General features: G+C 44.0%; 1 protein-coding gene across 1 annotated transcript in view; it reads right to left on the bottom strand.

Moving 5' to 3' along the window:
- Positions 1-25855, bottom strand: part of PTPN13 (protein tyrosine phosphatase non-receptor type 13) — a gene marked incomplete at its 3' end in the record, with an annotated part of 651945 nt that overhangs the window by 323144 nt on the left and 302946 nt on the right. The window contains 1 exon segment of the mRNA XM_030190609.1: positions 5677-5767. Coding sequence (XP_030046469.1) covers positions 5677-5767 — 91 coding nt within the window.

Below are 25855 nucleotides of genomic sequence, written 5' to 3'. Positions count from 1 at the left end.
GAAAAGCCCAAAGAAATGGCTTTAGAAACATTGTGGATGGTTATTGATAATTTGGAGACTGTTTAAAACAGTGGAAGATCATGACTCCAGCCTTTCTGGAACTTTCTCTGAAAATTCAACTCAGGTATTAGATCATACTAAGGGCCCTGTTTACTAAGTCGCATTATAGGCGTGTTAGCTTTTTTAACGCGTGTTAACCACGTATGTGCAGTAACCGTGTACGCACCTACAATATCCCTATAGGCGCTTACACGGTTAGCACACGCGCTAATTGTAGGCGTGTTAAAAATGCTAACGCACCTTAGTAAACAGGGCCCTAAGTGACTGGAATCTTTGGAATTGACAATTATTAACTTTGATACCTTGGAGACAGCAGTAGTGAAAGATAATTTGGTAATCCATAAGAGACTGTAGGTTATGGAAAATATGGCTACATCAAGGAATCTTTGGTTTAATTTTCCTAGAAAATCTGGACTGACTGTTGAAACTATGTTGAAAAAGGTTCTAGGTGAGTTCCCACCTGAATAATTCCCACCGGACAGTTCCCACTTACCAATTACCCTCTGGATAATCGCCACCAAGATCAATTTCCCCCTAACCAATTCTTGCCTCTCTAGCAAGGACAATGCCCCTCCATAACATTTATAATGCCAAATATATGTCTACATAGTGTATATCTAAGAAAAAAAGAATACTACCTAATGCCAGTAGTGAAATAACCAATATATAAATACAGAACAATAAGATATAACTGACTAAGGTAACTTTAATATTAAAGAAAGAAAAGAAAATCTCAAACAAAAGTCCAACAACAAAAAAATCACACACTCCTAAAAAAAAATATGTGTGAAAAAAATGTGCTATTACTAGACATCACGGGATGATCAAAGACTAACCCTCCCTGTTTATTAAGCCACGCTAGTGGCTGCCAGGCGCTAAGGCTGAAACAGCCATTCACTTTGAATGGGCTGTGTTGGCATTGCGCATAGTTTAGTAAATAGGGGGGTGAAAAACTAACAACACCCCTGGTGAATGTGCACAAATACAAAAGAGCACAATGACACATATCTTATACCACAACCCAAAAAGGAAACATGAGAACAGTGAGTGACCAGAAAGTCCCCCACGATATGGAAAAATATAAAAAAATACCTTACCTTGAAAGACTATACCGCCGAAAAGTCACTTTTATATAAAGGAACACTGTGCAGACTCAGTAAGAGCTTTAAAAAAAGATTATCGTGGTCAACAGTGCATAGTGACATGGCACTGCATTCGCTTGACCTCAAAACATTAATTATGCATACAGAGCAAAACCTACCAGGATAGCCTGACTGAGCCACGGAAAATGTAAGAATATATAATTTCAGATGGTAATTGACACCTCAAGGTGGGAAATGGTCAGGGAGGATTTGACCTAGATGGCAATTGTCGAGAGGATAATTGGTGAGTGGGAATTGTCCAGGTGGTTACTTACCGGATACCATTGAAAAAAAATCCTATATAATAATTCTCACCTCCAACATTCTATGCTTCGGACCGTGGCTCCCTGGCTGCAAGTGGTCTGCGAGGCAGACACGCACGGATGTCACTGACGTCAATACAGCTGATTCCAAGGCAAGGGGAGAAGTAGGGTAAGACGCGCAGCGTGTATCCCTACTCCTCCTACTGCCTCGGAATCAGCTGTCACCCCCCCCCGCGCTATGGCCCCCTCGAAACCCACCCCCTCCCGGTACGCCGAAAACTGCCGCCACCGCCGCCGTTGTGCTACCTTCCCTTCCCGTAGGTTCTTCAATCATCTTCTTAGAAAGTTTAACTCCGAGTTAAACTTTCTAAGAAGATGATTGAAGAACCTATGGGAAGGGAAGGTAGCACAACAACGGCAGCGGCGGTGGCGGCAATTTTCGCTGGCACGGGGGGGGGGGAACGACAGGTTCGCGGAAGGGGGGGTTCGAGGGGGCCATAGCACGGGGGGGGGGGGGGAATTGCCTGCCTAAGGCCCGTTTCCTTGCCTACAGAAACGGGCCTTTTTTACTAGTAATAAATATTCTAGATATGCCAGCTGATTCTCTTCCTTCTTTTATTGTCTCTGACTTTGCTCATTTATCATTAGGTACTTCGACTGCTACATTTCTTTGGGAAATACAGAGAGAGATGGTTCTGAAACCTATTTTAGGCATAGGAAACAGCATTTTTTGGGTTCTCAGAAATAGGTATTCCCAGACGTAGCTAGGGCTACATACAAAGAGGAGGAGGAGATATATTTTGCTACTTAGACCTAGACCTAGGATCCTACAATTAGGAGCATGCTTTCTTTTGACGTTTCCCTATAGGTGCACTATATGGTATGATAATATTAAGTACATTTTTTGAGCCTTCTCAGTTGACTTTTTTCTGAGTGATAAATCTGTTACCCCTGCTTCTAAAGATATTTCCCCAGAGGCTCAGTCTGCCCAGTTTGCTTTGAATCGTGCTACTGGTTGTAGTTGGAGCTTGATGGCTACCTTTTGTTGTAACACCTTACCCTTATTTACTTATTTATTTTTGCCTTGAGTTTTCCTCTATTTTGAAACACAGCTATGGAACGCATTGCCGCGCAACTTAAAAACGATCCATGAACTAACGAACTTCTGCAAACTACTGAAAACCCATCTCTTTAACAAAGTGTACCACAAAGATAAACCAACGTGAATACTCATAACTCCTCCACATATATTCAGAACTGTGTTACAATATATGCTTGTTATACTACTATCATGTTTTATCATTATCATGTTGCCCAAGATCCTTCTGTAACACTAAATGTATAATTTATAGTGCATTTCCACCACTCATGATGTATTGTAAGCCACATTGAGCCTGCAAATAGGTGGGAAAATGTGGAATACAAATGCAATAAATAAATAAATTGTGGACTTTAACATTAGGGCTGCTATAATTGGATTATGCGTTATATTGTTTCCTATTTTATTCCTTTATTTTCCTATATATACTCTAATAATTCTTGCTTATTCTAAACAAAAATTGCATAAAAATAAATTTTTAAAAAAAGTTCCACTACAGTCATGATTTTATAAGCTTCTATCATTATACTGGATATGGGGAGGGGAGAGAGAGAGGTTGATGTATGGAGGAGTGGGTTACGTAAGTACGTAAGTGTTGCCATACTGGGACAGACCGAAGGTCCATCAAGCCCAGTATCCTGTTTCCAACAGTGGCCAATCCAGGTCACAAGTACCTGGCAAGATCCCAAAACAGTACAATACATTTTATGCTGCTTATCCTAGAAATAAGCAGTGGATTTTCCCAAGTCCGTTTTAATAATGGCTTATGGACTTTGTGTTTAGGAAGCTATCCAAACCTTTTTTAAACCCTGCTAAGCTGTTTTTACCACATTCTCTGGCAACAAATTCCAGAGTTTAATTACACATTGAGTGAAGAAATATTTTCTCCGATTTGTTTTAAATTTACTACTTTGTAGCTTCATTGTGTGTCCCCTAGTCCTAGTATTTTTGAAAAGAGTAAATAAGCGATTCAGTATCATATCTCCCCTCAGCCATCTTTTCTCCAAGCTGAAGAGCCGTAGCTGCTTCAGCCTTTCCTCACAGGGAAGTCGTCCCATCCCCTTTATCATTTTCGTCGTCCTTCTCTGTACCTTTTCTAATTCAGATATATCTTTTTTGAGGTGCGGTGACCAAGGTATGGTCACCCAATGGAGCAATACAAAGGCAGTATAACATCTTTGTTTTTATTTTCCACTCCTTTCCTAATAATAGCTAACATTCTATTTGCTTTCTTTGCCACCGCACACTGAACAGAGGGTTTCAAAAGTATCATCAACGATGACTACAAATCCTTTTCCTGGCCGGTGACTCCTAACGCGGAACCTTGAATCACGTAGCTATAGTTCGGGTTCCTCTTTCCCATATGCTTCACTTTGCACTTGCTCACATTAAACATCATCTGACATTTGGATGCCCAGTCTCCCAGTCTCGTAAGGTCGTCTTGCAATTTTTCACAATCCTCTGGCAATTTAACAACTTTGAATAACTTTGTATCGTCGACAAATTTAATTACCTTACTAGTTATTCCCATATCTAGATCATTTATAAATATGTTAAAAAGCAGCAGCCCCAACACAGACCCCTGCAGAACCCCACTATCTACCCTTCTCCATTGTGAATACTGACCATTTAACCCTAGTCTCTGTTTTCTATCCTTTAACCAGTTTCTAATCCGCAATAGAACACTACCTCCTATCCCATGACTTTCCAATTTCCTCTGGAGTCTTTCAAATGCCTAAGTGCATCCCGTGGTAGTACATTTTAGTCTGTGGTAAGCACATGTTAGTGCTTAGGCTCCATGCAAATTTCATATCGGGAGGTAAAAGAGGACGAGATCATGAAATTCAAGAAACAATATGAACAGAGGATACGTCATAATGAAATAATCTTAAACCAGAATGACAAAGCAATTAGTAATGCTAGAGGCAAGATTCCAGCAAACTGGGCTATTCCTAGGTGGAGAAATAGGGTAGGGCTGGTTTATATCAAACAGGGTGCAGCACTTTGAAATAGGAAAAAAAGTACAGGCAATAACTCTTCTGTGATCATTTTTTGGCCCAGATATTTGGTTCAACTGCTGCTGAAAAAGCCAGTTTGAACTTTTGTTGATTTAAAACACTAACTCAGTGTTCTCTGCATGAAACACTTTTACACTGACATTTTAAAGTTCAATGAAATATGGTAAAGGAAAAAAAACAACAACTTTAAAGCATATTTATTTTTAACCTTAATATTAGTGGCTCCTGAGCATTGAACGCAAAATGCTTGGCAGCTTAGGACATTATATTCATGTAACCTTTCTGATTTCAAGTGCATCTTATTTTCTAATTCCTCTTATTTTCTATCTTAGCTTTCTATGGGCACTTTTTACTAGCTAGCGCACGCTTACTGTGGGATGCGCGGAGTAATCCTAAGCATGTGCAAACCATGTGCTAATAAATTCATTTTTTTCTGAGGGGCTATGTCTAGGGGTGGAGAGTAGATGTGACAACACAGATCAGCGCAGCTAGATTGCCGTGTGTTATCTGATTAGCGTGAGATCACCGCCTTGTGTGAATCTCTTCGTAAAAGCAGTTAATAAATCCCATTATATAAATGAGCTCTTACTGCCTACAAAATAGGTGGCAGTAAGGGCTCATGGGCTAATTTTTGGTAATGGCCACGAGCACACGACCATTAATTCAGAAAATGGAAAATCAGCCAGTTTCTGGCTGTGGTAAAAACAGCCTTAGTGCGCAGGAAAAATCTGTGTAAGGGCACGCTATGGCCACTTTTTACCACAGCATAGTAAAAGGACCCCTACATATGTTTCACCTCCTCATACACCCTATGCTTTATTTTGTATTGTGCTGACATTGCAAATAGCATACTATGCCATACTTGAATATGTTTACTGCTATAATTGCCTATTTTGACTTATTCTTGCTGTACACCACTTTGGGTGAATTTCTTTAAAAAAAAAAAAGGCGGAAAATTTGCTTTAATAAATAATTAAAATGTACAAGTTATACTTTCTGTACAGAGAATTATAGAACTTCTCCCAATGACAATATGGCAGACTGATCATCATGGCTATCACATAAGTATTCCCATATTATTTCATACCACATACCTTGACCTTTGAACCTGAGCTTGACTTGTGTCATCAGATCCTGCCAAACCACATGTCGACTCGTATTTCTTTAAACCTTCATTCCTTCTCCCTAATAAAGGAGAACAAAATATAACAAATATCAATGTAGGTTAGAAACACTAATATAATCCCAACTAAACAAAATGGGTTTTATAGGATTCAAGAGGGATTTTTAAGAGTTCCAAAAAGTATGCATCTGCTATCCTGATGTTTTGTTCCACAGCTTTTTTCTGTAGGTACTTAGTAGTATTTAGTACTGGCACTTTTTGTCGCCTGCATCACAGCCTTTGGGAAATGACAGGAGAGGAGGGGCTGGAATAGGGAGAAGAGTATTTTTCAGATGCTTTGAATGGTCTGTTAATTTCTGTAGCCCTGTTGAATTTTCCTGCCATTTTCTTTACTTGCAGCAAAATACTTTATAAAACAAAAACGTGTTGTCCTGCTACTGTACCAGATCTTAGTTACCCCATTAAGGATGGATGATCCATTTGTATCTAATTTGATGGGCAGCCTTTTCTTTTCTATGCTGAATCTAAGCATTCTTGCTATGGTTTCCAAAATCCAAGATTAAACTGGATTGGTGCCTATTCCCATTTCTGACTCAGCTAACTGAAAATGAAAATCTATCAAATTCCAAATTGATGTGGGCCAGCAAATCTGTCTATAAATATGAGTTGGTTTTAGAACTTTTTCAGCAAAGTCTAGTTTATCCTAGCATCTACCCTGCTGGCTCAGATGGCTGCTACAGCAGGCTTTGAAAGGCCTCAGCTCTCTCAGAAAATCAAACAAAAAGGAAGTCTATGCAAAATCAATTCACTTATTCTGATTCTGGTCACTGTTCTCAAATCAAAATGCAATACCCATAATATTTAACAAGATATACATGTGGGGAGTAGTTCTAACAGGGCGCCCACTCAAGGTGCTGCTTATGGCTCTTATTTTAAGCCTGTTCTATAAAGAGGAAAAGGCACTTACATTTCTTCATAGAATACTAGCAAAAGTAGCCAAAACAAGTGGCCAAAATACATTTACATGTAACGTACCTTTACTTTTAGCTACCTTCATCTAGTTGTGTCCTCCAGAGTCCCAGGCAGGTCAGGTTTTCAGGATATCCACAATGAATGCATGAGAAAATATGCATAACAAGGAGGCAGTGCATGCAAATCTATCTTCAGCATATGCACTGTGGACATCCCGAAAACCTGACTTGCCTGGAGCTCTTGATAACCAGAATTGCCTACCCCTGTGTAAGAACACATGAAAATTATAGTATTCTATAATTTACCCATGTACCTGTATGCCTGGCCCAATCTCCACTCATGCGCTCACCAACTGTCAAAGTACTGCATCATCTAATCATGACAAACACTTTTCTGCCAGCTGGTTTTCTATAAGAGGCGATTTACGTGCAACATTTGTAAAATATGCATGAACATTGCAACTCTACCTTTGTTCTGCCCAAACTATGCCCGGAGGAGCACCTACTTCCATGCAAATACAATCTCACAATTATATTCAAGCCCTGTTACAGGTGAGCCACAGATTTCACAAATGGAAAATGTTTCATAAAATTCCATCAACATGGGAAGAAACATTTAATAAATAGGCTCCTTAGATAGCTATCTAGATTCAGACTTCTCTGCATGCACAGACACAAAATCAGAATGTAAGAACATTTGTTAGATATCTACTTAATCTCAATAGCTGACTAAATTCATATTTTAAATATTAGGGATCAATAGTAAGCCAGTTGTGGTGAGCAGTTTTTTTAGCCACCAGTGGCATTATTCTCAGATATTCACTGTTGGGGCATGCAGCTGGCTAACACTTAACGTGGTTAAATACAATATTCAAAACACAACCAAAATGAAGGGGGTGGACCAGTAGTGGCTTGGCTTGGCTTGTGCTTTGCTTGCACCTCACTTTGGTGTTTTTGATGCAGTATTATTTGTGCTCAGAATTTGTGGACTCATTCATCTAAATTGTTTTGACTTCTAATGCATGTGCATTGTGGCACTGAAACGCAGACTGCGTCGTCTGTCATTTTACTGTATCTTTTAATAAATATCCTTCGTCGGAACCACTGGTCAACCCCCTTCTTTTTGGTTGTGTTTTGATTTTGCCTTTTCGACTAGGGGGTAGTTTCCGCTTTCCTTTGGATTAAATGCAATATTCAGCACTTAACTGCCTAAGTAACACCTAAGGACTGACTTAAGTAGTCCTATTTGGTCACTTAACTGAGGCACTTACGTGCCAACTCTGCCCTCGGACAGCCCACAAAGTAGTCGGCTTTTAGTTTACCAGTCTGTGGTGACTTTCAGCAGTACTAACTGAATATGTGCCACTGAATATCAACAGATAGACCAATAAGAGAGATTTAAACAGCCAGGAGCTGTTTCTGGCCAGTTAAATTATTTGAATATCAACCCCTTAGTTGCTATTGCAATTTAAAAAAAAAAAGGCAAGCACACATATTTATTGCAATCTATTAAGTAAGTAGGAGCAGAAGAATTGTTGATGGACTCATATGTTGGGTTATCCATGTGTCTCTGTGATAGCAACAATATCCATGTCTGCCTCAAACATCAGGGCTTGCAAATCCTGAATCTTCTTACTTAGACTGCAAGAATTTGTGCACATTGCTTTCCATTCATTGCTAATAAATTAGCTGTTTTGATGTTTTTTTTTTTAATATTAACTTTACCTTCCCTGCAGCTGTCAGGCTTTTTTTTTTTTGGAGGGAGTGTGACTTGAAGAATGGTCTAGAATTTGGCCACAGACTTAACGCTGCAAAACTCTGAGGGAGTGGTACAATATAGGGGGTAACTTCATTGGTTATCTGTTATATGATACCTAAATGATCATGTCTAGTATTTAAAGTTATCTATAAACTGTCCAAATCAGAAATTAGCAATTTAGGTGCATTTTTTTTTGTTTTACTAAAAGCATTAAGAAATGGCCTTTGTGTGTTTTAACACAAAACTTTCCTGCATGCAAAACCCATTCCTATCGCTGCCCAAAAATAGGCCTCCTGCTAATTTTTCCATTAGCATAACAGACCTGCAAAAATGCTAACGCAGGAGCACTTACTATTTAGGTGGTGGAAAGTGCTCCTGCATTAAAGTCTGCGTTATCTAGTTAGTGGATGCTAATACGAACATGCTAGCTGGATGCTGCTTCCATGCCCATTAAACACCCCCTTACAAAAAAAAATAGTGCATAATTAGCACACACTGACAAGCAAATTACTGCATAACACTTTAATGCACTTTGCAGTAAGCCTCTTTTCCCATGTTAAGCATGCATTAGCACATTAACACGGTTTTGTAAAAGGGTCCTTTTGTTATTAGGCATCACCCGAATAGGCCGCTTTGTTTATCTCAGCAAGACTTATTAACTGTCCCCACAGTTGGACTGGTACACAGGACACGCATTCATGCTAACGAATTTTTGGTACTGGGTCCTCATTTAGGGGCCCTTGTAGAAAGCATCGGTAAGCCCAATGTGAGCTTACTACACGCTATCCCAGAACTACTACCAGCCCAATGTGGCCGCCAGTGGTATTTCCGGCTCGAGCATGCCATTTCCAGTGCTCTAGGGGAAAAAAACCCTTTTTTTTTTTACAGTGTGGTGCTAAGCTGCCAGCAATATTAGCATCGCTGTGTGCTGCCCAGTTACCACCAGGTTACCGTGGGAGCCCTTACCATCACCTCAATGGGTGGCGTAAGTGCTCCCGACCACATAGCCACGTGGTAAGAATTATCTTACTACGTGGCCATTTTTTAGGGGGCTTTTTACCAACTGCAGTAAAAAAGGTCCTCATGTGTGGAAAAAACAACCCCCGTCACTGCTACAGGGACCTTTTTCCCGCAGCTTAGTAAAAGGACCCCTCACAGAATACCCTACCTATGGAAATACAAAAAAAAGTGATTTGTTTTCTAACATTTTGCAAAAGGGAGAAATCCTATTTATTTACTTCTACTTTTCATTATACCAGGGTTCCCAAACTTTTTCGGTTTGCAGCACCCCTCCCCCCCCCCCCCCCCCCCGGTAAACAAGGGTCTCCGTAACACCTTCTCTCGGCCACATAGGTCACCGCACAAACCACAGCCACATGGGTCTCTGCACCCCCCCCCCCCCCAGCCACATAGGTCTCCACACTCCCCCCTTTTCCCTTTATCCCCCTCCTCTCACACCAGCACACCTTCCCTAAATCCAGCATCGCTCCTACCTTCCTTCATGCAGGTCCTGGATCGCTGTCATATCCTTCTCCTTCCCCCGCCGCCGCTGCAGTGCTTGCAGTTTACATTTTCGGGCCGTCTGTGATTCACACAGGCACTCCGGGGCCTTCCCAGCCTGCCATTTCTGGCCCTCTCTGGTGCAACTTCCTGTTGCGAGGGCCAGACGCGGCAAAGGGAAGTCCCCGCAGTGCCAGTGTGAATCGCAGATGCCTGAAAATGTAAACTGCAAGAAGTGCAGCAGCAGCGGGGGAAGAAGTAGGAAGCAGCAGATGCTGGACCTGCGGGAGGGGAAAGTAGGGAGCGATGCACTGCGGCACCCCTGAGAGTTCACTACAACGCACCAGGGTGCCGCGGCGCAGAGTTTGGGAAACCGCTGCATTATACTATTTGAGGTTTTTCTTGGTTTTAATTCTGATTTATTTTGTTTTGCTATTTGGTTTGATATGTTATGCTGTTTTAAGTTGTTGGACTACAGATGTTTATTGTCTTGTTTTAAGTATTTTTTTTATATTGTTTTGTAAACTCTGGAATTCGTTGCTGGAGAACATAGTGAAGGCGGTTAGCTTGGCAGAGTTTAAAAAGGGGTTGGACGGTTTCCTAAAGGGCAAGTCCATAGACCGCTACTAAATGGATTTGGGAAAAATCCACACTTTCGGGAATAACATGTATAAAATGTTTGTACGTTTGGGTAGCTTGCCAGGTGCCCTTGACCTGGATTGGCTGCTGTCGTGGACAGGATGCTGGGCTCGATGGACCTTTGGTTTTTTCCCAGTATGGCATTACTTATGTACCATCCAGAGTGGTAACAATGTGTGGGTCTAAATTTAATTATTAATAATAACATTAGGAAAGAATGTTACAATCTGCACTGTTGATTTTTAGCACTTTGTGTTTTAAAAATACAACACTTTCACAATAAAATCATTCCTTAGCAAAATGTTTATTTGGTTCTAATGAACACTTCCTGAAGAGTAAAAATGATTATGCCCTGTTATATATCTTCCTTGTAATCAGTGCTTGAAATTGCGTGCATGATGATAGATCTCTCTGAAGTGAAATTACACCCTTGTAATCTCTATGGGTCCAAGAAATAGTAGCATTAGGTCATGTGTATGAATGCTCTTTGAAAGCATTCAGTCTTCATTATAATCCTACTGGTTCTGAAAGTTATTTTAAGAGCTCATTTATCATTCATGACTTTATATCTGAAACCAAAACAAATGCTGGAACTACACACTAAATTCCAGTGCTGGAAAGTAACATTTAATTTGCAAAATACATAACACAGTAAAACTCCCACTAAGTAGAACATTACTCACAATACCATGACTTCTCACTGTTTGCAGTTTATGAAATTTCAGAGTATGAATCTTGCCAGCAAAAAATAACATGATGCCTTGAGGAACTAGAAGCTACTTCATTATACATCTCCTTCTGGTGGCATTTTGTAAAAGTAGATCTAGGTACTTTTACATAAATAGACTTTATACGTTCTTTTAGGATGGACCTTGCTAACAGAATATATTAGCCTCATTTCATTCTCTCCCCCTTTTCCTGCACTCCATATGGTACATCACAATTGGAACAGGGATTCCGTAAACACATTGTGCATGCTCAAACTGTGATCTCAAATCAGAGTAAGAAACATGGCAGCTCACACCACAGATAAAAACACACCCTATTTTTACCTCTTCAAAATAATTATGGCCACATAGATCTAAAAGAAATACAAACGTTAGTCATAAAAACATAAGAAATGCCATGAAGGATCAGATTGATGGTTCAATGAGCTGAAGTGGCTCAAAAGGAGAGTTCTGAAGAGCCCAAAGGACTAATCAAGGTTCCACTCTGGACACGGCGTACAAAAGGGAGGCTGCAAGTGGCCTGCTCCCCGCAAGATCTGAACGATATCCGGGTGAGAAACAAGAGACATCTTCTATAGTCGGCCCCTGAAACAGGCCAAAGCCGCAACCTGAACTTTTAGAGAACCCAACACCAATACTTTCTAAATACCCGCTTGGAGAAATGCTAGGATGTGCATGATATGAACAGAGAAGGAAGAAAGTCCGCACTCAGGACACCAGACCTTGAATGTTCTCCACACCCTCACATATGCCATAGATATAGAGCATTTATGAGCCTGAAGCAAGGTAGCTGTAATGGAAATCAAGATCATTCTACATGTGTATATATTAGGATTATGCTTATTCTGTTATAGAATGTACATGATGTAGGATAATAGAATTGTATCACACTGCAGAATAATAATCACTGAAATAAGTTGCTGAAGTTAGAAAGGTTATATATACATGTCATGCTTATGATTAACTAGCTTGTTAGTAAGACACTAGTAAAAAAGGCCCGTTTCTGAAAGAAATGAAACGGGTGCTAGGAAAATGATGATCTAATTGCAATTATGTTGTTAAGGGAACCATTACCAAAAATCAGGGTATAGAATGAGTAATATTGTGTTTTTTATAAATTTGTATGTATAGTATTTAAAAAAATAGAGAGTAAGCAGAATGTAAATAACTTTAATTGCAAACATAATGCTGGTTTAGATTTTTAAAATTTCTTTATAAACAATATTTTTTGTGTAAACTTTGTCACAATGAGGGAAAAGCTTTCCTTGTTCAGGACCATCTATAACTTTAACAATTGCATCAGAAGACATACAAACTCATGCAAATGCAACATACAGTTGTCCATGTGCAAACACTGGTTTTGGTAGGAAAATGCCAACTTTTTCAAATGTGTGTCCTTGTGACTTATTAATTGTCATTGCAAAAGCCAATTTCACAGGAAAATGTTTTCTCCATCCACCCATGTCCAGCAACCCTCCTCTCCCCTGCCCTCCCCTCCCATCCACCCATACCCAGCGATTCTCTTCTCTCCCCTGCCCCCCCCCCCTCCAGCCACCCGTACCCAGAGATTCTCTTCTCTCCCCTACCACCCTCCAGCCACCCAGTGATTCTCCTCTGTCCCCTGCCCCCCCCTCCAGCCACCCAGTGATTCTCCTCTCTCCCCTGCCCCCCTCCAGCCACCCAGTGATTCTCCTCTGTCCCTTGTCCCCCCTCCAGCCACCCAGCGATTCTCCTCTCTCCCCTGCCCCCCCTCCAGCCACCCAGCGATTCTCCTCTCTCCCCTGATTACCTCCGTTGGAAGTGGTTGCGTTATTGATAGCCCTGCCCATCTCTAGCCTTCCCTTCGAGTTCGTTCCCTCAGAGTGCCGCCCTCGCGGAAAGAGGAAATGACATCAGAAGGCGGGACTCTGAGGGAACAAACTTGAAGGGAAGGCTAGAGACGGGCAGGGCTTTCAATGACGCGGCCGCTTCGACGGAGGTAATCAGGGGAGAGAGGAGAATCGCTGGGTGGCTGGAGGGTGGGCAGGGGAGAGAGGAGAATCGCTGGGTGGCTGGAGGGTGGGCAGGGGAGAGAGGAGAACCACTGGGTGGCTGGAGGGGGGCAGGGGAGATAGGAGAATCGCTGGGCTGCGCAGGCAAACAAAGGCAGTGGTGGGAGGTAGACGTCAGGCAAGCAGGCTTCTACTGTGGGAGAGTGACGTCAGGAGATGGTTACGAACGCAGTGAGAGACAGACAATGGAACGTTGCAGGAGCAAATTATTATATTAGATAGGCCACAATCATCTCAGAAGTCAGGAATGTTAATTAACTGGGAAAATGCAGGAAGAGTTCTGCCTTATCTGCAGTAGCTGGATGGGGCAAGAAAGGGGATCATTATATGTTCTTTCTTCTTCACCAGAAATATAGCACCTGTGATGGTAAAGATAACAGTATTCTTGGCTACTTAAGGTTGCAGTGAATCAGTATAGTCAGACTGTGAACTGAGTTTTTCTTGTTTGGTGGTCTCCCTACATGTAGGCTTTATTTACAATAAAGATCTTTATATGATTAAACCCAGAGTTCTGAGAGCTTCTTTGGTAAGAGGAAAGTTTTCCCTAACAGTAGCAATGACCGAATCAGAATAATCTTTTTGTCTCAACCGAGTCCTTTCAATGGCCAAGCTGTACGACCAAAGGGGCACGGATCCTCCGTGAGCATTGGACCATACTTCAGTGGGCTGTGTACCTGTGGAAGGCAGAGAAGACTCCTGTCCAGCAGCTGAATCAGGTCCACGTACCATGACCTCTGCAGCCAATCCAGGGCTACGAGATTTATTCAACCCCAGTGCAATGTGATCCGCTTCAACATGAGGCGTACCATAGGCCAAGGAGGGAAGACAAAGTAGATGTGTCTCCGGCCAGAGCTGCAGAAGGGCACTGATCCCCATCGAGTCTGGTTCTTTCCAATGGCTGAAGAACTTGGGAACTCTGGCATTCCTTTTCATTGTCATCAAGTCCAGAAGCAGAGAACCCCATCGATCCAATATCAGCTGAAAACTCCGGCTGGATAGCTCCCATTCTCCAGGATCCAAGGAGTACCCACTGAGAAAGTCCGCCTCCATATTCATGGACCCAGTGATGTGAGCTGCCAACAAGCAGAGAAGATCTTTCTCCACCCAATTCATGATGGAGACCGCTTCCACCGCCACTGGACAGCTGTGAGTCCTGCCTTGTACTACCTCCAGGGTAGCAGTCATGGACCCCAAAACCTGCATATATTCCCATATGCAAGAACCCAATGCCTCCAACAGAAGTCAAATCTGATCCTGCAGCTTGGACAGTCTGTGTTCCAGCAGAAAAAACTTGCCCTGCAAAGTGTTGACTCAAACCCTCGGGTATGCCAATGACTGGGACGGGACAAGATGACTTTTGGCAATAATAATCACTTGTCCCAGGGACTGCAAGAGCGCAATCACCCTAGACGTGGCTAACCAACTCTTCTGCACTGACTCAGCCCGAATCAACCAGTCATTGAGGTAGGGATGCACTCTGATCCCACCTTTGCGAATGAACACTGCCACTACAACCATGACCTTGGAGAAGGTCTGAGGAACCATAGTGAAATCAAAGGGAAGGGCCTGAAACTGATGCCCCAACACTGCAACCTCAGAAACCGCTGGTGCTGTGGACAAATGGGAATATAAAAAAAGGCTTCTTTGAGGTCTAGAGCCATAAGAAACTCCTGGCTGCACCACCGCCAGAATGGATCTTAGTGTTTCCATGCGGAAATGCTTGACCTTCAGTAATAGATTCAGCCCTTTGAGGTCCAACACCAGACGGTAAGAGCCACCCTTCCTGGGAACCATGAAAAAGATGGAGCAATGACCTTTGCCGCACTCTCAAGTGGGGACTGGGACTACTACCCCCAGTGGACTCGACCACCAGCCACATGGAGCAGACATGGCAAGGGTATTCCAAGAAAAAGTCTTCAACAAGAGAGGAGAACTCCAACTTGTTGCGTTCTCTGATAATGTCCAATACCCACTGATCCATAGTGACTTTGGTCTTTTCGTAAAAGAGAGCCAGCCCCCTATCCTGACCATGGAAGAGTAGACCTGCACCCTATCATTGGGAGGGTCAAGCTGCCGACCATGGTGGCAAAGTCGTACCTGAAGTGCACTTGTCAGTCCAAAAAAAGAGCATTGCTGGTACTGGGGCCGCTGAAATGACAGGACCGGTCTGGACAATACCATCTCACATCCCAGAGGCCGGCTGCACTGCCCCCAATCAAAAAGAAGTTTTCAGCTTATCCTCTGGGAGACAATGCAACTTGGAATCCCCCCAAGTCTTTTACCGGCTTTTCTAAATCCTCATTAAAAAAAAAACTTGCCTTGAACAGGCAACTTGGTCAGGTGTTTAGATGCTGCATCCACTACCCAGTGGCAGAGCCACAACAATCGACGGGAAGTGACTGACAACACAATCTGCTTGGTTGAGGTGTGCACAAGGTCATAAAGTGAATCCGCTAAGTACACAAGATTAGATTCCATCTATGGAATTGAAGAGGACAGTGAAGAGGCTGACTCCAACTCTGGTTTCTGCTCCGCCATCTGTTGTAACCAGCTAAGTCACGCCTTAGCCATGTATGAACTACAAATTGCGGTCCGGAAGACGAGAGTGGATACCTAAAAGGAGAGCTTCAAGGGGGACTCCAACTTCCAAGTTTTATATTTACCATCCCGCCACAACAATCGACGGGAAGTGACGGACAATGCAATCTGCTTGGTGGAGGTGTGCACAAGGTCATAAATTGAATCCGCTAAGTAAGCAAGATTAGATTCCATCTATGGAATCAAGGAGGACAGTGAAGAGGCCGACTCCAACTCTGGTTCCTGCTCCGCGATCTGTTGTAACCAGCTAAGTCATGTCTTAGAAGTGTATGAACTACAAATTTTGGTCCAGAGGGCGAGACTAGACACCTAAAAGGAGAGCTTCAAGGGGGACTCCAACTGGAAATAAAACACAACAAAATCAAAGAGAAAACCTAACCTCCTCACCTAAACTCAGCTCACTTCAATGGGCTCAAATCTGCTTCCCACCTCCTAAACAATATCAAATCTTCTCCAGATGCATGGGATCCAAGAAAGCACAATTATTATCTTTATACAATTACCCTCTTGCTCAGGAATCTCAAAGAAAAGCTTCCCTCTAAAGCAAGTGCCTCAGCCCTCAAGGCAAGAAAATTTTCTATGCACTTGTGCATTATATGTTACATCTAGAAAAATTTGTAACTTCTGTCCACAAAACAAGATTTCTTTTTTAAAGCAAAACAAATCTAGGCTTCCACCTCGAACCGAAATATCTAGCTCTCCCTCAGTTTAACTATCCAGACAAATTTTATTAAAAGTATAATGGCAATTAGAAATCAAAGCTGCTTCCCAGTATTTGCTTTAGAACAGGGGCACTGAAGGGAGAGTCAGTATTCTGCATAGTGTTAATGGTTCTGAATCCAAAGGTTAAGAGGACAGGTTGTAATGCTGATGTGGGTTAATATTGCCAACTTAAGACAACTTGCATCTCTTTGGAACCAAAGTGCTCAGTAGTGTAAGTAATTCTGTCTCCTATGTACTGACTCCACTCTAGCTGGGTGGAGTATTCTTTAGTGCCATTACTGGGGTAAAGCGAAGATACTTACCTGAAGCACGTATTCTCCGAGGACAGCAGGCTGATTGTTCTCACATGTGGGTCGACGTCCACGTCGGCCCAGGAATCGGCATTTTGCATGCAAAGTATAAAAAAAAGTTTTGCCAGAGCCTTCTGGCACGCCTGCAGCACGCACCGTGCATGTGCGGACTGATTTCCCGCCCGTCGCGTGACCGTGCTCCCTCAGTTAAATCAAAGAGTATAAAAAGAAGCAAATAACAACTCCAAAGGGGAGGTGGGCGGGTTTGTGAGAACAATCAGCCTACTGTCCTCGGAGAATACCTGCTACAGGTAAGTATCTTCGCTTTCTCCGAGGACAAGCAGGCTGCTTGTTCTCACATGTGGGATATCTCTAGCAACCAGGCTCACTCAAAACAACGAACACTGGTCAATTGGGCCTCGCAACGGCGAGGACATAACTTAGATTGACCTAAAACCATAAACAACTAACTGAGAGTGCAGCCTGGAACAGAATAAAAATGGGTCTAGGGGGTGGAGTTGGATTCTAAACCCCAAACAGATTCTGCAGCACTGACTGCCCAAACCAACTGTTGCTTCGGGTATCCTGTTGAAGGCAGTAGTGAGATGTAAATGTGTACACTGATGACCACGTTGCAGCCTTGCAAAACTCTTCAATGGAGGCTGACTAAGTGAGCCACTGACGCAGCCATGGCTCTAACATTATGAGCCGTGACATGGGCCTGTAGAGTCAGCCCAGCTTGGGCATAAGTGAAGGAAATGCAATCTGCTAGCCAACTGGAGATTGTGCGTTTTCCGATGGCGACTCTCCTCCTGTTGGGATCGAAAGAAACAAACAACCGGGCGGACTGTCTGAAGGGTTTTGTCCGCCCACGTAAAAGGCCAATGCTCTCTTGCAGTCAAAGGTATGCAAACTGCTTTCGCCAGGGTGGGTATGAGGACGGGGAAAAAACGTTGGCAAGACAATTGACTGGTTCAGATGGAACTCCGACACCACCTTTGGAAGGAACTTAGGGTGCGTGCAGAGGACTACTCTGTTGTGATGAAAGTTGATATAAGGTGCATGCACTACCAAGGCCTGAAGCTCACTGATCCTACGAGCTGAAGTAACAGCCACCAAGAAAACGATCTTCCAGGTCAAGTACTTCAGATGGCAGGAATTCAGTGGCTCAAAAGGAGCTTTCATCAGCTGGGTGAGAACAACGTTGAGATCCCATGACACTGGTGGAGGTTTGATCGGGGGCTTTCACAAAGCAAACAACTAAAGGCTGTCCAGAGATAGGCTTACTCTCTACATGGCGATGATAAGCACTAGTTGCACTAAGGTGAACTCTTACGGAGTTGGTCTTGAGACCAGACGCTGACAAGTGTAGAAGGTATTCAAGCAGAGTCTGTGCAGGACAAGAAAGAGAATCTAGGGCCTTGCTGTCACACCAGATGGCAAACTTCCTTCATTTGAAAGAGTAACACCTCTTCGTGGAATCTTTCCTGGAAGCAAGCAAGACTCGGGAGACACTCTCTGAAAGACCCAAGGAGGCAAATTCTGAGTCTCAACATCCAGGCTGTGATAGCCAGAGACTGGAAGTTGGGATGTAGAAGCGACCCCTCATTCTGAGTAATGAGGGTTGGAAAACACTCCAATCTCCACGGTTCTTCGGAGGACAACTCCAGAAGAAGAGGGAACCAAATCTGACGTGGCCAGAAGGGTGCAATCAGGATCATGTTTCCGCAGTCTTGTTTGAGTTTCAGCAAAGTCTTCCCTACTAGAGGTATGGGAGGATACGCATACAGAAGGCCTGTCCCCCAATGTAGGAGAAAGGCATCTGATGCTAGTCTGTCGTGGGCCTGAAGCCTGGAACAGAACTGAGGGACCTTGTGATTGATCTGAGTGGCAAAAAGATCCACCGAGGGGGTGCCCCACGTGCAGAACATCTTGCAGACTACACCCATGTTCAGTGACCACTCGTGAGGTTGCATTATCCTGCTCAACCTGTCGGCCAGACTGTTGTTTACGCCTGCCAGATAAGTGGCTTGGAGAAACATGCCGTGATGGTGAACCCAAAGCCACATCTGGACGGCTTCCTGACACAGAGGGCGAGATCCGGTGCCCCCCTGCTTGTTTGTGTAAAACATGGCAACCTGATTGTCTGTCTGAACTAAGATTACTCGGTTGGACAGCTGATCTCTGAAAGCCTTTAGAGCGTTCCAGATCGCTCTTAATTCCAGGAGATTGATCTGCAGACCTGTTTCCTGAAAGGACCTGGCTCCCTGAGTGTGGAGCCCATCTACATGAGCTACCCACCCCAGGAGAGATGCATCAGTCGTCAGCACTTTTCGTGGCTAAGGAACTTGGAATGGTCGCCCCATGGTCAAATTGGATCAAATCGTCCACCACTGAAGAAAATTCCGAAAGTTGGTGGGCAGTTGGATTACATCCCCTAGATCCACCGCAGCTTGAAACATGGTACTGAAAGTGCCGTGTTTCCAGCCGAAATCGAAGACACTTCCTGTGAGCTGGAAGTATTGAGATGTGTGTGTAAGCATCCTTTAAGTCCAGAGAACATAGCCAATCGCTTTTCTGAATCATGGTAAGAAGGGTGCCTAGGGAAACCATCCTGAACTTTTCTCGGATAAGAAATTTGTTCAGGGCCCTCAGGTCTAGGATGGGACACATCCCCTCTGTTTTCTCTTGCACAAGGAAGTTCCTGGAGTAGAATCCCAGCCCCTCTTCCCCTGGTGGAACGGGTTCGACTGCATGGGCCTATAGAAGGGCGGAGAGGTCCTCTGCAAGTACCTGCTTGTGCTGGGAGCTGTAGGACTGAGCTCCTGGTGGGCAATTTGGAGGCTTGGATTGCAGATTGAGGATGTATCCTAACCAGACAATTTGAAGAACCCACCGGTTGGAGGTTATAAGAGGCCACCTTTGGTGAAAAAACATTAACCTCCCCCCAACTGGCAAGTCGTCCAGTATGGACACGTTTACTGAGGCTATGCTTAACTGGAGCCAGTCAAAAGCTCGTCTCTTGCTTTTGCTGGGGAGCCGCAGTGGCCTTAGGCGCACGCTGTTGACGAGAACGAGCGCGCTGGGACTGAGCCTGGACAGGTTGCCGAGAAGCAGGAGTGTACCTACGCCTAGCATATGAATAGGGAGCACTCCTCTTCCCTCCAAAAAACCTCCTAGATGAGGAGGTAATAGCAGAAGACGCCCGGTGGGAGAGAGAATCCATACCATCATTGTGCTTCTTGATCTGGTCAACTAGATCCTCTACTTTCTCACCAAAAAGGTTATCCCCCCGGCAAAGAACATCCGCCATCTGCTGCTTGACCAAATGATCCAGGTCAGAGACACGCAGCCATGAGAGTCTGCGCATCACTATACCTTGGGCAGCGATCCTAGATGCTATATCAAAAGTGTCGAACATACCCCTGGCCAGGAATTTTCGACACGCCTTCTGCTGCCTGACCACCTGGCGAAAAGGCTCGGCCTGCTCCAAAGGGAGTGCATCAACCAAGCTAGACAGTTGCCTCACCAAGTTCCGCAAGTGGACGCTCGTGAAGAGCTGGTATGTCTGGATCCTGGCAGCGAGCATAGCGGCCTGATAGGTCTTCCTCCCAAAAGAGTCCAAGGTTCTAGAGTCTCTGCCTTGGGGGCGTCGAGGTATAGTCCCTAGTGCTCTTGGCTCTTTTGAGGGCAAAGTCCACCACCATGGAATTGTGAGGTAGCTGAGACCTTATCAATCCAGGTTCACTGTGGATCCGATATTAGGATTCAGTTTTTTTGGGGGATCACGGGATTAGACAGAAGGAATGACTAGTTTCGCATAAGGACTTCCTTCAGTACATTATGCAAAGGAGCTGTTGCAGCCTCTCTAGGTGGAAAAGGATAATCCAGGACCTCGAGCATCTCAGCCCTGGGCTCATCCTCAACCTCCATAGGGAAGGGAATAGCCGCAGCCATTTCCCAGACAAAGGAGATAAAGGATAGACTCTCCGGTGGAGAAAGTCTCCTTTCTGGTGGAGGGGAAGGTTCAGAGGGAATCCCATAGAACTCGTCAGAAGAAAAGTACCTGGGATCTTCCTCTTCTTCCCACGAACTGTAATAAGACCAGGTCCCTTGTGTCGCCTGAGAAGCTTCAGGAGCCAGAACTACCCTATCCAGAATCCATCAGGGAGGTGGGCGGGAGTCAAAACCAGCCAGAGACACTTTATCCGGGAGCAGGTCTCAGCAGGGGCAGAGAGAGAAAGTCAATCTCGCCATGGGCCAGCAGGGGGAGCGTGAGCCAGGAGGACCAGTTCCCTTGGATAAAGAATCAATATAAAATCCCCGTCACCTGTGAGGGGAGGAGGCCTGCATTCCTCAAGACTTTGAGGGACCGGAGCTTTGAGGGAGATCGGGGGGGGGGGGGGGGGGGGTGAAGAGAGAGAGGAGATGGAATGGAAGCAGAGCCTACAGCCTTCCCAAGCTGTTGCACTGCATTCAGAGGAACAAATGGACACAGAATGAGTAAAGATAAGCTTCTTGAACTGTATTTGGAGAGAGAAGTGTGGGGGTGGCCATAGACTGATTGTTATGGTGCAGAGGGGGAAGCACTGTTACAGCAGGGAACCAAAGTGCTAAGGTTTTGGGCTGAGGAAAAAAAAGGTGAACTGCACTTTAAGGAAACTGTAACCTTGAATTGTAAAGCAAAAGTGACTGAACTTTAGAAAAAGGGAAAAGAGAACTGTCCTAAAGCATTTTTTCTGTTGGAGGAGAGGATATTTTCTCTGGGGATTAACTGACTGGCTGGCTGGCTGAGGGATCTAAGTTTCAAACCCAAACTCCTTTTTTGTCCCTTTTCTAGGGGCAGGAGAACTGTGTTATGTGCATCTTTTTTTTTTGGGGGGGGGGGGGGGGATTTTTTGATGACACCAGTTAATGTGTGAACTAAAATAAGAGGATCTTCTGGTTTAACCGAGTGTGGAGGTATTGTGTGTTAGCAGAAGTCCTTCCGATTGTGAGCTGAGCCCAGGAGGAAAAGACCCCGCAAGGCTGAGCCTGCCTTTATGCTGAGGAGTGACGTCTTCGATGGCGGTGTCGAGAAGCCAACATCCGCCTGGACTGCAGTGAAGCTTCCTCTACCGACGTCGAAGGGGCGTCGACCTGGTTCGCAGGCGGCACCAAATTCAGAGACCTCACCACAGGCCGCTGCAGCAGATGGTACGGAAAGCGCAAGCACCCCCAACACCGAAGCAGACTGGCGCAGCAATCATTTCAGAAGCTTTGGAAGCAGGGCCCTGATGTGCTCGTCGAGAGCCACCGTCGGACAAGGCCGCAGGGTCGGTAAAGGAGCCGGTGGTAGAATCTGTTGAGGCTCAGGAGCAGGCACCGGGCTGAATGCATCCTCACCTCCTGAATAGAGGGGGAGCGATCCGCTCGGCGCGAAGCTTCTCGAATGTGGCATTCCCGGCACCGTGTGTCGAAGGAGAACAATGACGGTGCTTCTTCGCCTTCGCTCGACGCCCCTCATCGAGACTCCTTGGCACCGATGAGGAGGACGTGGAATCCTCACGCCTCCTCAGGTCCGGGTCCGACGAAGGTCGGTCTCAGGGGGCCTGCATAACAGGAGGCCTCGAGGCAGGTGGAGACCCACTCGATGCCTCACTGCTCCCAGCGTGAACTGGTCTTTCAGCAGCCATTACCTCCGCTCCCGACATCGATGCCGACGCCGCTGACCTCGGTACCTATGTCGAAGGACCGGACCGAGCCCCAAAAAGCTTTTCTCGCTGGGCTTCTCGAGACGTTTGGGTCTGTTTCTTCATACGAAGACACAGACTACAAGCGGCTGGGCTATGGTCGGGCCAAAGGCATTGGATACATCAGGCATGGGTATCGGTACCTGAGATGGTCCGGTTGCACCGAGTACAACGTTTGAAGCTGCTGGGAGTCTTCGATGACATGGAAGGAAAAACGGATTTGGCGAAATCAAAAGACTCGATTCTGCCTGTTAAAAGAAAAAGGCATAAAAATAAGGGGAAAAAAAGCCGGCCACGTCGAAAAAGAACGGAAACTTCAAAAGGGAGAAAAACTAAGAAAAGTAAAGGAACTCTACTTTTTTTTTTTTTTTTTTTTTTAGAAACGATAATAAAAGAAAAAAAAATCGAAAACAAAAAATGAAGACTCTCTCTTCGTCCTGTGAGGAACAGTGAAAAACAACACCGCACCTCAACGCGGAGAAAAAACAACTGAGGGAACGTGCTCACGCGACGGGCAGGAAATCAGTCCGCACATGTGCGGTGTACACACGCCAGAAGGCTCTGGCAAAACTTTTTAAATATTTTGCTTGCAAAATGCCAATTCCTGGGCCGACACAGATGTCGACCCACATGTGAGAACAAGCAGGCTGCTTGTCCTCGGAGAAACACTGTTACCTGTAGACTGGAAGAGTAATTTATTCCACATGGAGCAGACTCTTGTGTAACTAGACCCTGTGCAATCCAAAATGGAGCCCACCATTCTGTGAAAATTGGGAACAGAATGTTCCAAGCAGGGGTCTTGCCATGTTGATCCAAACACTTCTGAATGTACGAGTGGTGAAAATTTCTATTAAATTGTCTACTTAAAAAATACATATATATCAAAATATCAACTTGCTTAGGGATATTTAAAACCTCACTGAACTATTTCAACAAGATTTCTAAAGACATCAAGCAAATGTTTGGGAAACTAAAGAATCAAAGATTGTTTACCTTCAAAGAATTCTCCACAGCCTCCAATTTATAATGGAAAGCGAAGTAACTACATACGCACTTCCTGACTGTAAAAAAAGAAGTTGAGGTTTCACAGTCTGACTTGCTTCTCTAAAGAGCAAAATATATAGACTATGTCCTGTAGCTTTGTCAGAGTTTCATAACTGGGCCACTGCTCCTCAAATCATCCCTGAGGTTCTGGATCTGGACAGATATCTGAGTAAATATCCTACAATTCAGAAGACCCTGGGACACTTTGCACGTTCAATGAAGGTAACACAACCTTAGGAATAACTATCTCCAAAGAACCTAGGAACAATGAAAGTCTACTGCACCCTCCTCCTGTCTTAGACACTACACCACATCTAAAGACAACAAATTATTCAAGGAGGCCAATGAAGGAGGGGACCTCTTGGAACAACTCAAAGCATCTTCCTGAGGAAGACAGAGACCTCATGTTAATCTCTTAAGACAAACCAATCATTATCTATTTATCCAAGGGGCCTTTAACAATCGGGGTTCAAGCAACTATATGCTTAATTTTAATTTTCCTTTTACCCATCATTAAAGCAGTCCAGAGAGTCAAAAATGTTACAGACAAGTCCAATGATCTTTTACTCCTCTGATGCTATGAAGGGGCTCCAAAAGGGCATTACCTTTCAGGCGTTACTGACTGATATTTTAAAGCCCTTCTCATTTAAACAGCAAAGCTCCATAAGAAGCTACTTAAAAAAAAGGTTTGGACAAGTTCCTGATGGAAAAGTCCATAATCTGCTATTGAGGTAGACAAGGGGAAAGACACTGCTTATCTGGGGTCCGTAACATAAAATCTTGCTACTCTTTGGGATTCTGCCAGGTACTTGTGACCTGGACTGGAAACTGTTGGAAGTAGGATACTAGGCTAGGTGGACTGTTGGGCTGCCCCAGGGTGGCTATTCTTACATACTCATATGATTGATGCCTTTTGTTTTCTTTAACACTACACTGCATTAGGGTTGCTTCTGGTTTGGAGGGAATTGAACACTATTTAAATATTTTGCAGTGCAGTGCTTGTGAGATTTTTCTTTCCTCTTTACATTTTGCACAGATTGTCACCGCATGTCTTGGTTTGATCCTGTATGTTATTCTGTGAGGTTTCTAATTTTGCTCTCTTTATTATATAATTCAATTTTAAATGGTCTGTCTTAAGAGAAGCTCTTTAACTTACATCTGTGCTGAAGCGTTTGTGCTGTAGAACCACCTTTCAAGGATGCCTTTGCCTCAGGCTTGTGCAAGAATGCAGAAGACGCTGCGGACCTGGAAATCTTCAAGGAGGTCAAGCCAATTTAGAGGACTGCTGACAATGCTCCTTTGTGACTGGATTTTTGGAAGGTAATATAACAAGTTGCCTATGTGTGAAGGCCTAATTCAATCCTAATTCAATCCTATTTTATGAATACACATAGGCGCCTAGGTGTGTTTATAACAAATGGGAAGCAGTAGGTATTTCACCTACACTGACATTTACACCTGCTCAGGAGCATAAATTTTTACATGTAAAGTACAGGTGTACACTTTTCTTTTCTAAACTTTATTGAAAATGCCTAAATTTCCATGCGGTTTATAGAATACGCCGAGTGCTCTTCTGTGTGACTAAATTTATTCGCAGGCAGTTACGCCAAGTAAAACTTGGTGTAAATGCAGACGCCTAAATTAAGCACAGACCGGGTGTATTATATAACAACACGCGTACATTTTAGAAATATCCACAACCCAACCATTCCATGCCCCCTTTTCAACTATATGACTTAGAATTTCCGTGTATCACGTTACAGAATACGACAGTTGTGCGAATAAATTCTAATTAAGAGTCAATAATTGCTTGTTAATTGGCAATTATCGGCACTGACTGGCTTAACTAAGCTGCGTGCGCAAATCTAGAATACGGCTGGATTTGTGTGCGCAACTTAAGTCACGTTATATAGAACCCAGGGAAAATTGCATAAACTATGTGCCATCTTGTCACCGCACATACTTTTATGCATGGAATCCCTGGTGTCATTTTATAAAAAGCCTTTAAGCTTGAAAAAATTCTTTATAGAATTAGTGCTTTGAAGTCACTATGAATGAAGATTGTGCACTCTAGTAGTGTGCTTGGTAGAAGTTGCCTCTGAATCAGCTGATCTC

The sequence above is a fragment of the Microcaecilia unicolor genome, chromosome 2 (assembly GCF_901765095.1).
Source record: "Microcaecilia unicolor chromosome 2, aMicUni1.1, whole genome shotgun sequence".
NCBI lineage: Eukaryota > Metazoa > Chordata > Amphibia > Gymnophiona > Siphonopidae > Microcaecilia > Microcaecilia unicolor.
The sequence above is the reverse complement of the archived record's forward strand: the minus strand, read 5'-3'. Positions and strand labels throughout refer to the sequence as shown.